Genomic DNA, 12,885 nt, shown 5'->3' with positions numbered 1-12,885 from the left:
TAATTGGAAGAAAGAAGTGTGATTGCTCCAACTATCAGACAAACAACAATCTACTTTGTTTAATTATTTCCAAGTTAAGTTTTATAACGGAAAGAAAAGTGTATAAAGTCCATTGCTGTTTCTGCACTTTTTTACCCTATAAGTAAAATAGCCAACGTGATTATGTCAGGGCAGTTTTCCAAATACTAAATTTTTTGATGACCACCTAAAAGAAGTTTTACAATTTCTTATGGTTGCACAGTCAGTTTAACAAAACCTATATTAAACTCGGCCTTTCTCCCCCTATAGTTTGCTCATGGTAGACAAAACATTGATTTCATTAACGATTTTATTGGAAAAAGGTGTGTTTTATAAAACCCCATTCCTTCACCCCCGTAGTTTCGAACATGACTTTGAGTTGGTGAAGGAGTGCGATGGAATCGGTTCGATCAACATACCGAGCTCAGCAATTCACCAACAAGAGTTTATGAACTGGGTGAACCAACTACCCGATGTTCAAACCCCATCGTGGCTTGGATTGCCAAACAACGCTGAAAAGTTGCTTCTCACTAACAGAGGTTTCAATACAATTTTTGTTTTAATTTATTTTTTTATAATCCAAAAAAAATATTTTTTGGTGGAAAAAAAATATCATCTTTCCAAACCATATCCCTATTACTTTCAAAGTATTTTTCCATAAATTTTTCATGTTTTGGTTTACACCCTATATTTTGTGTTGTATAATGTATATTTTGTGTGTATAATGTCTTGTGTTTAATTTGTATCTTGGGGTAAATCTGAGTTAACAAATTACTTTCCAGGCCAAACAATGATCCGTCAGTTACTCCGTACACAACTTATAGATGAAGACGAGGATATGGCATATCAACAGGTCACTATATATTTATAACAAGATTTTTGATTTATTAAACTTGTTTTTCGTATCAGAAACCCTTCATTAAAAATCATAGTTGTAATACTAAAAAAAAATTGTGTTAGAAAGCCTAAAAATCATAGTTGTAATACTTATAAAAAATTGTTTTTAATATGTATATTTTCCACTTAATGGCATAATGTTCACCTAATAAATAATAGTAAAAAGTTCAAAATATTCTTTAAAAAAAACACATATTGAAGTTATTTTTGAAATCCTTTTTTGCTCCACTAAATGCATAATATTAACATTTACCAAACAACAGGTTGACAATGAGAAGAGATCCCGAGTCTCCTCGCTAAAGGAAAGTGATGGACGCCCACAATGGATGCTTAGCTTGTTAAGCAGCGCTTCGAAATGGAAGTCGATCATACCATCGTCATTGCAGATGTTAAGTAGAACAACGGACAATATTAAAGATCCGCTGTTCAGGTGTTTGTATAACTTTTTATTATTCCCTTTGAATATATTAGCAAAGATCAAATTATTTACAACAACTACAAGAAGGTATTATCTGTAAAATGACAGTCGTTAAAAACAGGCTTTGGGTAAAACCTATTTAAAAAATAAATTAAACCTTACGGCGCAAAAGGTTTTGTAAATTGGTTAACTTTGATTTTTTTTTTCCGAGTTTTGTTATGCATAAAATATACAGAGATTACTTTTTAAATCCAACTCTTTTTTTATAATTGTTTCATATATATATCGTACATGCATTATTTCCATAGGGATTATGCCTAAAATGTACATATCATATTAAAACTTTGATTTTTAGATTCTTTGAACGAGAAGTTTCATTGGGCGTTCGTTTGTTGAGCATCGTTCAATTTGATCTCAATGAAGTGATTGAGGTTTGCCAATCACATAAAAAACAAACCAACTACCACCGTTCACTTATCGCTACATTGAACAAGGGAATGTTACCTGAAGCATGGAACAGGTAGGCTAATAGAAACAAATAAATTTTAGTTGTATTTTCGTAAAACAATTTACAAGTATTTTATTCCCCCCCCCCCCCCCCCTCAAAAAAGAGAGATTTTTTTGGAGTGATCAAAGAGACTGTAATTAAAAATTAAGTTTTTTAATTATAATTTTTTGAAAAAAATGTTTTTAACCATTTTTTCCCCCCAATTTTTTTAGATGTACTTTTTTATGTTTCATTTTAATTATTTTTTTTTAACAAATATTGTTTTCGTTGTTTTCAGATACAAGGTTCCTTCAGGTTGGACAGTTATTCAATGGATAACCGACTTCAGTGAAAGAATTAAACAACTCAAAGTTGCTACGGATGCGAGTGCTAAGAACAGATTGAAGGTTCGATTAATGGTTGTTTCTAATTTAAACTGTTTAACAAGAAGATGGGCAAACTTGTTGTTTATCTGCTTTTTTTGTTTTGATTTAAACACAGATTATTTAAGTCAATAAAACGCAAATGGTCGGCAGAAACCTAATCTGGGTTAAATCACTGATTTGACTAACTTCTAATTCTATGAACCTGTGGTTAACTTTATTAATAGTCTTTTTAATACAATTCTTTTTGTCTGATAAAAGCTACTTAAACAAAATCTGAAATACATTTAGGATCTGGTGCTACGAAAACATAACCAACTAAGTTTAAAAATCGAGTTAAATAAATTGTATATTATTAAAAAGTATATATTTTTCACCTGAATGGCACCGTCAGTCTCTTATTCCAATCAAATCTAAAACATGGTATAAAGATTTTTACTTTTACTGGGAAATATAAAATTAAAACATAAATTTCTTTAAATTATTTTTAACTCCAAGAATTTACCATTATGTCAATAATTTCTAGTGGTTAACATAATTATCTTAATATAAACTAATACACAAATTTATTTATATTTTCACAGAACTTATCTAAAACATGATATAAAAAGTTTTTCTCTTTCTGTGGTGGATATAAATTATCATTAGTGCATAAATTAATACAATTTTATTTATGATCTTACAGAACTTATCAGTATGGCTTGGTGGTTTGTTTGTACCAGAAGCTTACATCACAGCAACTCGACAATACGTTGCACAAGCCACTAATCATTCATTGGAAGAATTATCGTTGAGTGTTAAAGTGTCTGATGGGAGCAACACTCAACTCGATAACAGCACGTTTGCATTGTCAGGTGCGTATTATATATAGTAGGGTGGGGAGGGAAAGATGGGACATCTTTTTAGTTTTTATTCTGTTTTCTCATTTCATTTGGTAGTAAACAAAGAACATTCAAAGGATTATAAAACTGTATTCTTACGACTCCCATAGACCGTTGTTAACTGTTTAAAACACGATGTTTAGATATTATGTGCTAAAGGTGTTGCTCCAACCCAGTGGTCAAAAATGGGTTGTTCAAATTGTCAACCATGCAACAAATATTGACAAAGTTATATACTAGATACCTCCTGAGTTAGCCCAAGGTTTTTAAGTATATCACTACTGTGGTAAAAAAAACAACAATAAACGAAATTTTTAAATTGGTCTTGACTGCAGAGAACATTTTTTGAAAGTTTTAGTTAGTTGTGAAATTTTGATTAAATTTGACTGTAGTTTTTAACATGTTATATTTTTAGGTTTGATTTTGCAAGGAGCGTGTTGCAACAATAACCGGCTATCTGTATCAAGTGATATTTCAAACAAGCTTCCACTTATTTACATATCATGGCAACATGTGCCTAGCAAGCAAAGGAAGTTAAACAACCAGGTAATATATACAAGTCTATTTTGTTGCTACTATTGTGGGCGTATGTGTCCTTGGGCAAGACACTTAACAGCAATTGCTCCAACTCAGTGGTCACTAATGGGTTGTCCAAATTGTCAGTCATGCAGAAAAAAAATAACCCACACAAAGTTAACATACATGATAACATGTAAGTGGGCACGAAGTGTATGAAACAAAACCATTCGTGTTATAACAACTGTCGCTTTCCACCCACACGAGGACAAAGCAAGTTTCATCCACTCATTCTATTTGAATGGCAAAGTTATACTGTTTGCAGTTTCAATCATTTTTTTGCAAATTGTAATTAATGTCAGTTTAAATACCCATGCGTAATGGTTCAGTGGTTAGACGTTTGCATGGTAACCTAAAGATACTGAGTTCAAGGCTTGACACTGATAGCATTAAACATTGCTCCAACCCAGTGGTCCTTAATTGTAGCACCCTGGGTGTCAGCGTAATGGGCCAACTATGGCCTAAACCTCAGAATCAGGTCCCACGGCATGCCACACTGTAGGTTTTTAATTAATACAACTGTGATTGTACTCAAAAAGAAAAAAAAATGTATGATTTTTCAGTTTACATTTTAACACTACCCATTGAATTTGCATTGAAACTCTTCACTAAATTTCAGGTCCTGTTACCAGTGTATAGGAATGGTATGAGATTGGATTTACTTTTCACATTGAAGTTTGAGATAATTGGAGCTGAGACAATGTTCTATGAGAGAGGGGTTGCGATACTTAGTGCTGATTAATTCAACGGTTGATGTATATTGATGTAGTCATGTAATAACTAATTGTTAATAGTGGTGTTCAAACTAATTTGGTAATACATGTAATAAATGGACAATGTAGCATGCACCGGTTGTGCTGATTGTTTCAAGTAAAACGCAGTGAAATTTTTGCACAAAAAAGGTCTGAAGTTGGTTGGCTTTGCTTCCCTGATCGGTTGGGGTAGGATGGGACATGTTTTCGTTCCCATTTACCGTCCTTATTGTTAGTAAACGAAGGTATTTACAGAATTATAAAACTGTATCCTTGCGATTCTAAAAAAGGTTTGTTGATTGTTTGAAACACGATTAGGAAATATGAGATTGTATGTGCTATAACGATATCTATTTTACCCAACATAAAACATAAATGCCTCGTCCATAAATATCAGATCTTTTGTAATAGGAAGCTTTTGGTGAGCCATATTTACAGGTATTTTTGGAAAGATTAAATTATTTAAAACAGCGAAGAAAGGAAAATTAAAGGCAATCGGTAAAATCACACTACCGGTAAAAAAGGAGAAGTATCAGACAGCGTTACTGCAGTAAAAACTACTTGAAAAACTGTCAGATAAAAAGCCTTGCTGCTGAATCATCCACTAAATAAAAAAGATACTAAACTTAAACAGCAGAACGATAACAACCAGTTAAGTATAGACAAGGTTTTATTTGCTGAAGACGTTGTTGCTTGAACTTCACCATGAATTCTAGTTGTTGTTTGAACTTCACTGTGATTCGTGGTTATTGTAGTTTGGACTTCACTACTGTTCGTGGTCGTTGTTGTATTCACATTAATATAAGACGTAGTCGTTGTTACCATTATAGTAGAAGTTATATTAATAGTTGTCGAGTTTTCGATCATGTTGTCTGTTGTTGCTGATACTTCAACGTTGTTCATTTTCGTTGTTTTCATCACAGTAGGAGTTGTATTAATAGGTGTCGAGTTTTTAAATATGTTGTCTGTTGTTGATATTTCACCGTGGTTCATGGTTGCTGTTTCCATCATAGTAGGGGTTGTATTAATAGGTGTCGAGCTTTCAATTATGTTGTCGCTTGTTGTTGTTACTTCAACGTTGTTCATTTTCGTTGTTTTCATCACAGTAGGAGTTGTATTAATAGGTGTCGAGTTTTCAAATATGTTGTCGCTTGTTGATATTTCACCGTGGTTCATGGTTGCTGTTTCCATCATAGTAGGGGTTGTACTCGTAGTTGTCGAGCTTTCAATTATGTTGTCACTTGTTGTTGTTACTTCAACGTGGTTTATTTTCGTTGTTTTCATCACAGTAGGAGTTGTATTAATAGGTGTCGAGTTTTCGATTATGTTGTCACTTGTTGTTGTTAATATTTCTATGTTAGAACAATCTCCCAAATCAACAGATTCAATGGCAACGCCTGGGAAAGAAAGGAAACATTAACTTATGGATCAGGTTGTGGGTATATATGTTTAAGACACAGTTATATAGTAGGGTGGGGGAAGATTGTCCAGATTTTTCCCTTTATCATCTCTTTACTACTAACGTATAGTAGGGTGGGGGAAGTTGGGACAAATTTTAACTCTATTTTATCGTCCAATGTGGTAGTAAACAAGGAACTTTCAAAGAATTATAAAACTATATGCTCAAGATTCCCATAGACCGTTGTTAACTGTTTAAAATACGGTCAGGATATTCGAATATTATGCGCCAAAGGTGTCCCACCTTTCCCCATCCTCCTATACATTTTTATCTACAGATTTACTTTTTTATTATTTTTCTTACAATTAGGAAATATGGGATATTAAGTGATATTAGTGTACCATCTTACCCCACAGTACTATTACTGTAAAATAAGTTGAATACAAAGTTTATTGCTTAGTGCTCACCCTTATAGAATATTGGGTCATCACATACAGTTGATAAAGTGTAAGGTTGAAGACCACCAGCTCCATCAAGCAACCATTGTTGGTATGGGTAAACAGAGCAATTACATACCCAAGGATTGCCATACAAAGACACAGATGTCAGTTTATCAGCTTGGAACGATGAATACCATTTATGGCTTGGTGTCGTTAACTTATTATTTGAAACGTCTAGGATTTCAAGTTGCGTTACGCCTTCAAATGCATACGGTGATATGTTGTCTATCGTGCATTCTGATATACGAAGGTCTATTAAACCACCCAGTGTAGAAAATGCGTTGTCGGTAATCTGAAAATGTGAAAGATTTTTTTTCTACGAATAAATAGAATACAAAATCATATTAATTAAAACAGCAAAGAGAAAAGAATTATCAAAGAAGTAAACACAGTTTATCTAAATATTACTATATAGTAATGGTATATGGAATATTTGTTTGCAGCACTGTTACGTTTATAACACCCATTAAGAATGAAAACAGGACAAGGGGGAAAAGTTGAAAAATGTTTGTATCTCAATTAGTACATTGGGGTAAGATGGGTACCGTTAGCACAAAAAAAATATAGTTTCCTGGTCGTGTTTTTAACATTCAACAACCCTCCTTTAAAGTCGTGAGGATACGGTTAAATATTTTTGTAAATATTCTTTGTTTCCAATCAGATGGTACAATATAAGAAAATGAACACATGTCCCATCTTACCCCAACCCACTATAAAACGCAATAATTATGATGAATATATACCTGTGTTAAATATTGGTTGAAACGTAAGCTTAGCTCAGTCAAAGTGTTGTGTTGTGGGAACGATGTTTGGTGGATCAAAGGTATTTTGTTAGCATCCAAGTTGAGTGTTTTTAAATTTTCCAAGTCGTGTAGTAAGTTGAATGGTATTTGTGTTAGCTCACAGTTGTTCATTATTACCACGCGTAAGTTTGGGAAACATCGAAAGATTGAGTCCTGAGGCACTTCTGTTATCGGTAAGAACGCCACCTGTAGCGTTTCAATGCTTGGGCATGTACATGGTGTGTTGGGTTGTAACTGCAGGGAAGTAATTGGATTTTTACTGAGGTACAAAGCTGAGAGGTGGGCCATGTTTTGCAAAGCTGAAACCGGGACTTCAGTCAATTGGTTGTCGTTTAAATCTAATGTAGCAACCAAACTGGTGTGCCCTGGGGACTGAAACGCTGATAACGATATCTCCTTAATTTTGTTCCCAGCCATTCTTAGTGTACGAAGGTTTGGTAGTCCCGCAAACGCAGCTTCACCGACGCTGCTTATTTGACCATCTTCTAGCTTCAGGTATTGTAAGGTTTCCGAGATTAAAAACCGATCTTCCAAGTTTTGAATGAGATTCTCACTAGCGTCAAATGTAGTAAGGTGAGATAAGTTTTGTAAACAGTTTGGGGGAAGATTTTCAATTCGGTTGTGTGGGATATATAACACTTGGATGGAAGGGATTGTATCAAATACTCCTGTTGGTATGACTGTGATGCTGTTTTCGTTAAGTAGTAGCCGTTCTAATGACACCAGTCCAGTGAACATTTCCGTATCCAGTGAATTTATTGCATTTTTACTTAAATCCAGAAATTTTAGATTTCGTAACGAGTGAAATACTTTAGTATCCCAGCTGGTTATCCAGTTTGAATCGAGTCTCAGACTTTCCAAGCTTTCTAAACTTTCAAACCATTCCTCTTGTAAATGTTGAATCTTGTTCGTATTAAGATCCAACTCAGAGAGAATCACCATTTGACTGAAAGTGACATTCTGTAACCAAAACAAACAAATATTTATGTCTACATGAAAACGGAACAGGACAAAATATAGGTGGGGTAATATGGGTCACTAGATAAGAAAGTTTTTTTTGTTATTAGTTAGGTTATATAGGTTAGTAATTTAAGGGCTGGCAGATAACGTGGGGGAGAACTCTTTACTGGGACCATAATCAATTAGAATTAGAGCAAATTACAATCGTGATAATTCGTAAGCTGGCCCAAAGGTGTATGAAACAGAACAAACGTGTTATAACAACTGCGTTTTCCGGCCACGCGAAGATAAAGTAAGGTACATTCACATTCGGTTTGGTGATAGACAAAAAATGATCAATTTAAATCACCTCAATATCTTGTAACATACAAGATGAAAGCAACAGCTTCGTAATGTTGTGCACTTGGTAAAAATCTCTTGCTGTCAAATACACGAACGGGTTGTTGGTCATTTGAACCACACTTGACGATAAAGGAACACTTGGAACTTTCGATAAACCCTCGTTACTGCAATCCACTGTTATATCGGTGTTCCTGTAAAAAGACAGCACATTAGTTATAGTTATGCTATTTTAGATGTGGTATAATAAGTTCAAAGTCTAATTTGTTTCAGCTTTTTGGGGGTCTCCAAAGACGTGTTTTCTGGCGTTTCTGCTTGGAAGTGTATTTATAATCACTTTGGTTGTAATGTTGTTTAATGTTCGTTGAATCAGAAATACAATATAAACAATAGTATATGTATCTCTGGTTAAATTTAGTGATTTAAATTGCCTTCGACACCGACTAGTTTTATCGCGAGTTTTCCCGACTTTTGTGCCGCCAGCTTGATTGCAGCGTGGACAATTTATCTGTTTCTTGCTTTACGTTTTACTACTCATGGTAGCAGATTCAGTTGGTTCTTGTTGTACACTTGCTCTGTGTAGTTGTATGTGATACCTTTTAAGTTAATAATCATTTTAAAGATGCTACAGAAGTGTAATATCACGGCTGTTTCTGTATAAATGTATCTGTTTTAGTTCAGTTGTTTTCGTTTACTATATGTGCGTTGTATTTAGTAGGTTCATACACTGAGTCGTGGTGAGTTTAAATTGTTTTCAGCGCTGATTTGGTTTACTTGTAATAACTACGAGCTTTTCTAACGTGCCGCTGGCCTGATTGTCGCCTAATTACTGCTCACCGTTTCTTGCTTTACGTTTTTTATATGTTTGGTCTGTATAGTTGGATTCGTGACCAGTTTAGTGTGAATGATCGCAGCCAAGCTTACAAGTATGTATATCATCATTTATATATAAATACGTTACATGATAACTTATTGTATCGCGATATGTTACCGGGGCAAATTTATTTAGTTTAGATTTTTTCCCATGCCTTTCTAGGTTAACCAGTATAAGTAGAGCGGGGTAAGATAGGACATACTTTTGTTCTCTTTTTGTTCTCTTTCATTTTTCTTTTTGGTAGTAAACTAAGAATATTTACAGATCTATAAAACTCTATCTTTACGACTGTCAAAAGAGTTTTTAATTTAAAATACGATTAGGAAATACATTCTACCCCACAGTATATAGTGCGACATGCAGGCCCCACGGTTGCTCAAGGCAGCTTTTCTTGCCCTCATATTTACGAAACATTTAGCATTTCAAACAGCCAGTGTCTTAATATACTGTTCTATTTAAAGATGAATTATTATCGCCCGCGATATAGGGAAGGTTTGCATTCTTTTTAATGTATGGCTGGTAATTTAGACAACCTATAAATAAAGGATCATTGTCGTTAACTGATTCGCCACACGCCGTCAATGGTAGCAGCGTCGAGCCTCAAACCCGTAACCTCTGAGATGGCGCTGGAACCACTATATGCCACGATGGCGGACATTATATACAATTGTTCAAGTTACCAATCTGTGAAGCAGAGACAAACATCCGGGCAGTCCGTATCTTCACAGATCAGCTCAGATTCGTCTAACGTTGATATTTCATTCCCACGAAGTGATCGCGGAAAATGGCATGTGACGTCATCTGTGACGTCAATCACTACGTATTCTTGTGAGATTAACCAGGTACGAAAGTCATTCATGTTGCAATCGCATCTCCATTTGTTACCAGACAGTAAAAGTTTCTCCAAAGCTTTGTCTGTTCAATGAATTTTACACTTAATAGTAATATATAGTGGGGTGGGGGAAAATGGGAAACCTTTAGCACATAATGTTTTAGTATCCTGTACGTGTTTTAAACGATCAACCGTCTATGCTTGGGAGTCGTAAGGATATGGTTTTGTATTTCTTTGAATGTTCTTTGTTTACTACTAATTAAGACGAGAAAATGGAATGAAAATGTGTCCCATCTTCCCCGACCCTTCTACACTAAAGACACAGAGTACAACTCAAAAGTATGGCTAATCTACACATATAGAAAACTAGCAAAAGCAAACGTTTAGCATTTTTAGTCTGATTATTTTATATGCATTTAATTTATATATGTTGCATTGATTGAGCTTACGTGCCCAAAACAAATCTTTTACCTTGTGCCCATTCAGCGTAACCAATTTCAAGAGCATTAGATGTAAGGTCGAGTTCCTTTAGGTCGTTTAAACCATTAAACGCAGACCGTGAGAGTTTTGACAGCTTTCCGTTTTTAACAGATAACCTTCGTAGAGTAGAAAGGCTAGAAAATGCTTCTTCGCCGATAAAGTCAAGTTCCGGCATCATATTTAAACTGATCTCTTCCAATAAAGGTAGCGTTGGAAAGGTTATCGATGTTATGCTGGAAAAATGGATTGGTTTAATCGGTTGAGAACAAAGTAACATAATAGGACGGGGAGAGAGAAAGAGTTGATATCGAAAACAAGGGTAATATGCCTGGTGGCAGCATTTTATAGACAGTAACATAATCTACGCCAGTACGCTAAGAAATTCCAAAACAGCTGTTTTATACAACAAATTTAATATGCCTGGTAAAATAGTTTTATAAAGTAAGACCATATGTACGTCATGTTGTAGGCCTACGCAAAGAAATACAAGAAGAGTTATTTATAGACAAATGATCTTACTTTGTAAATGGATTTCCATCAAAATGAAGAATTTTTAAGTTTGTTAATTGCGCGAAAACTGTTGGGACTTCTATGAGATATGTATGAGTCATTGCAAGTGATTCAAGCTGGTGGAGATTTGCGAAGAAGGAATCTTCCTCAACAACGGATATAGCGTTGTACTGTAAGGATAAGTGACGCAGATTTTTAAGCAAGTTTCTTTCTGGATCATCAATTCTCTTCCCAGTGATTCTGAACAACGATAAAGCGTCAGCTGCTAAGTTTTCTAAAGTCTCACTGACTGAGAGTAAAGCTTGGTAGGGCAGCACGAGAAACCCGCTGTTCTGTGATATGTTCAGTGTTTTTAAACGATGAAAGTCAAGAAATTTGGAAGGTGATAGCTGTTGTAGTTGATTCCCTGTCAAGTCCAATGTAACCAGATTCGGTGTTGTAAGATTGCCTTTGAAATCAAAAATCCGACAAAATGAAACGTTTAAAACTTCAAGCACTGGTAAGTCCAGCTCAGTCAACAAGTTAACTCTTTGCTGTTGTGTTATGGATAAATGTAGCAGAGAATTTCGAACATAAGAGAACGCAGTCGCAACAGGCAAGCCAAAGAAGAAATTTTGATCAAGAAAAAGTTGTTCTAAGTTTTCCAACCCGATCAAAGTGGCTCCGGTGTTGTTTAGTTCCTTTAGAACATTAAACTTTAAGTTGAGAACTTTCAAACTGGATAAACCTTGAAAAACGCCATCGTTTAGAACTGATATAAGATTGTCATGCAAGTGTAGTTCAACCAACATTTTCATAGGGATAGAAAACATCGGAGTGGAAGTGTTTGTTATTTGGTTTCGCCCCAAATTTAAAACTCGTAGAGAAGAATTCATTGCAACGAATAAATCATTCGAAAATGACGTCATCAAGTTTCCACTCAAATCCAAATCTTCCAGTTCAAACAAATTGTCAAAACTACCCGGAGATATGACGGAAATTTTATTGTCGCTCATATAAAGTGACTCCAGTCTGAATTTCTTAGATAAATCCGATCTTCTGATGCTTTGAATTTTATTTCCATTCAGATTTAAAGTAATGACGTCATCAGGAATGACGTCAGGAATTTCGTCCAGGTCTTGGTACGAACAGTCAACCAGGCCAACTTCAACGTCGCATTTACAAACGCCCAGACACGAGGTAACTGGTAACAAGTAATATGTTAGTATACTATATTTTTTAATTAAACTGTTAACACATATAGTATTGCGGGGTAAGATGGGATGCCGTTAGCCATAGCTTATTGAGTCGGCTATTCGTTAGCACATACCATCCCATATCCTATATTTTCCAATGATGTTTTAACAGTTAACAACGATCTTTGACTTTTAGAGTCGTGGGAATACGGTTATATAATTCTGTAAATTTTCCATGTTTACTATCAAATGGGACGATAAAAGAGAATGAAAACATGGATCATCTTATACCAACTTTTACAAATACACGTAGGTTGTATCTGTATGTATTGATACCATCTAACAAACAACGTAACTTACCGATTCTTGGTTGTTGTTTTCGTTCAACTTTTTCTTCATTATTTACGGCGTATCCATTAATTTCAACAGCAAAAGCGGAAAGTATAAAAACTAACCGTAAATATTCAACTCGACGCGTCATATTACTTTACAAGACTAATATTCGCACATGAATGTGTAAAGATTGTTAAATGGTCACTGACGAGCGCTTTGTGTTTGCTAATCATTGAAAAGTGCAACGAGTAAACAGTCGTGATTAATC

At 34.8% G+C, this 12,885-nt stretch overlaps 3 protein-coding genes across 3 annotated transcripts in view; 1 reads left to right on the top strand and 2 right to left on the bottom strand.

Annotated features, from left to right (window-relative positions):
* The window catches only part of LOC149737475 (cytoplasmic dynein 1 heavy chain 1-like), a 56,015-nt gene extending 51,509 nt beyond the window's left edge, over positions 1-4,506 (top strand). The window contains exons 82-89 of the mRNA XM_089875526.1: positions 379-557; positions 801-871; positions 1,179-1,345; positions 1,689-1,853; positions 2,119-2,227; positions 2,889-3,057; positions 3,500-3,630; positions 4,280-4,506. Coding sequence (XP_089731652.1) covers positions 379-557; positions 801-871; positions 1,179-1,345; positions 1,689-1,853; positions 2,119-2,227; positions 2,889-3,057; positions 3,500-3,630; positions 4,280-4,402 — 1,114 coding nt within the window. The 3' untranslated portion in view covers positions 4,403-4,506. The remainder of the gene's footprint in view (positions 1-378; positions 558-800; positions 872-1,178; positions 1,346-1,688; positions 1,854-2,118; positions 2,228-2,888; positions 3,058-3,499; positions 3,631-4,279) is intronic.
* A 132-nt stretch (positions 4,507-4,638) lies between these two features.
* LOC149737474 (uncharacterized) lies at positions 4,639-8,070 on the bottom strand. The gene is made up of 3 exons (XM_089874256.1): positions 7,055-8,070; positions 6,279-6,603; positions 4,639-5,809 (listed from the first exon to the last, which is right to left on the bottom strand). The coding sequence occupies exons 1-3, from the start codon at positions 8,054-8,056 to the stop codon at positions 5,010-5,012; spliced, it is 2,127 nt and encodes a 708-aa protein (XP_089730382.1). The 5' UTR covers positions 8,057-8,070; the 3' UTR covers positions 4,639-5,009.
* A 344-nt stretch (positions 8,071-8,414) lies between these two features.
* Positions 8,415-12,765, bottom strand: LOC149737473 (podocan-like). Its single transcript, XM_089873671.1, has 5 exons — positions 12,645-12,765; positions 11,119-12,292; positions 10,591-10,832; positions 9,968-10,202; positions 8,415-8,607 (listed from the first exon to the last, which is right to left on the bottom strand). Exons 1-5 carry the CDS (start codon positions 12,763-12,765, stop codon positions 8,415-8,417), a joined length of 1,965 nt encoding a protein of 654 aa, XP_089729797.1.
* Between the last annotated feature and the right edge of the window lie 120 nt (positions 12,766-12,885).

This window comes from Ciona robusta, chromosome 3 (genome assembly GCF_009617815.1).
Source record: "Ciona robusta chromosome 3, ASM961781v2".
NCBI lineage: Eukaryota > Metazoa > Chordata > Ascidiacea > Phlebobranchia > Cionidae > Ciona > Ciona robusta.
Note: the sequence above shows the minus strand (reverse complement) of the source record. Positions and strands in the feature narration are given on the sequence as shown.

Excerpts from the sequence above, each read along its gene's own strand:
- LOC149737473 (XM_089873671.1), bottom strand. The coding sequence starts at position 12,765 with ATGACGCGTCGAGTTGAATATTTACGGTTAGTTTTTATACTTTCCGCT. Across the intron at positions 10,833-11,118 it reads GATGGAAATCCATTTACAAA|CATAACATCGATAACCTTTC; the intron begins GTAAGATCATTT and ends CCATTTTTCCAG. Across the intron at positions 8,608-9,967 it reads TGTCTCTGCTTCACAGATTG|GAACACCGATATAACAGTGG; the intron begins GTAACTTGAACA and ends GTCTTTTTACAG.
- LOC149737474 (XM_089874256.1), bottom strand. The coding sequence starts at position 8,056 with ATGGTGATTCTCTCTGAGTTGGATCTTAATACGAACAAGATTCAACAT. Across the intron at positions 6,604-7,054 it reads TCAACCAATATTTAACACAG|ATTACCGACAACGCATTTTC; the intron begins GTATATATTCAT and ends TCACATTTTCAG. Across the intron at positions 5,810-6,278 it reads TGACCCAATATTCTATAAGG|GCGTTGCCATTGAATCTGTT; the intron begins GTGAGCACTAAG and ends TTTCTTTCCCAG.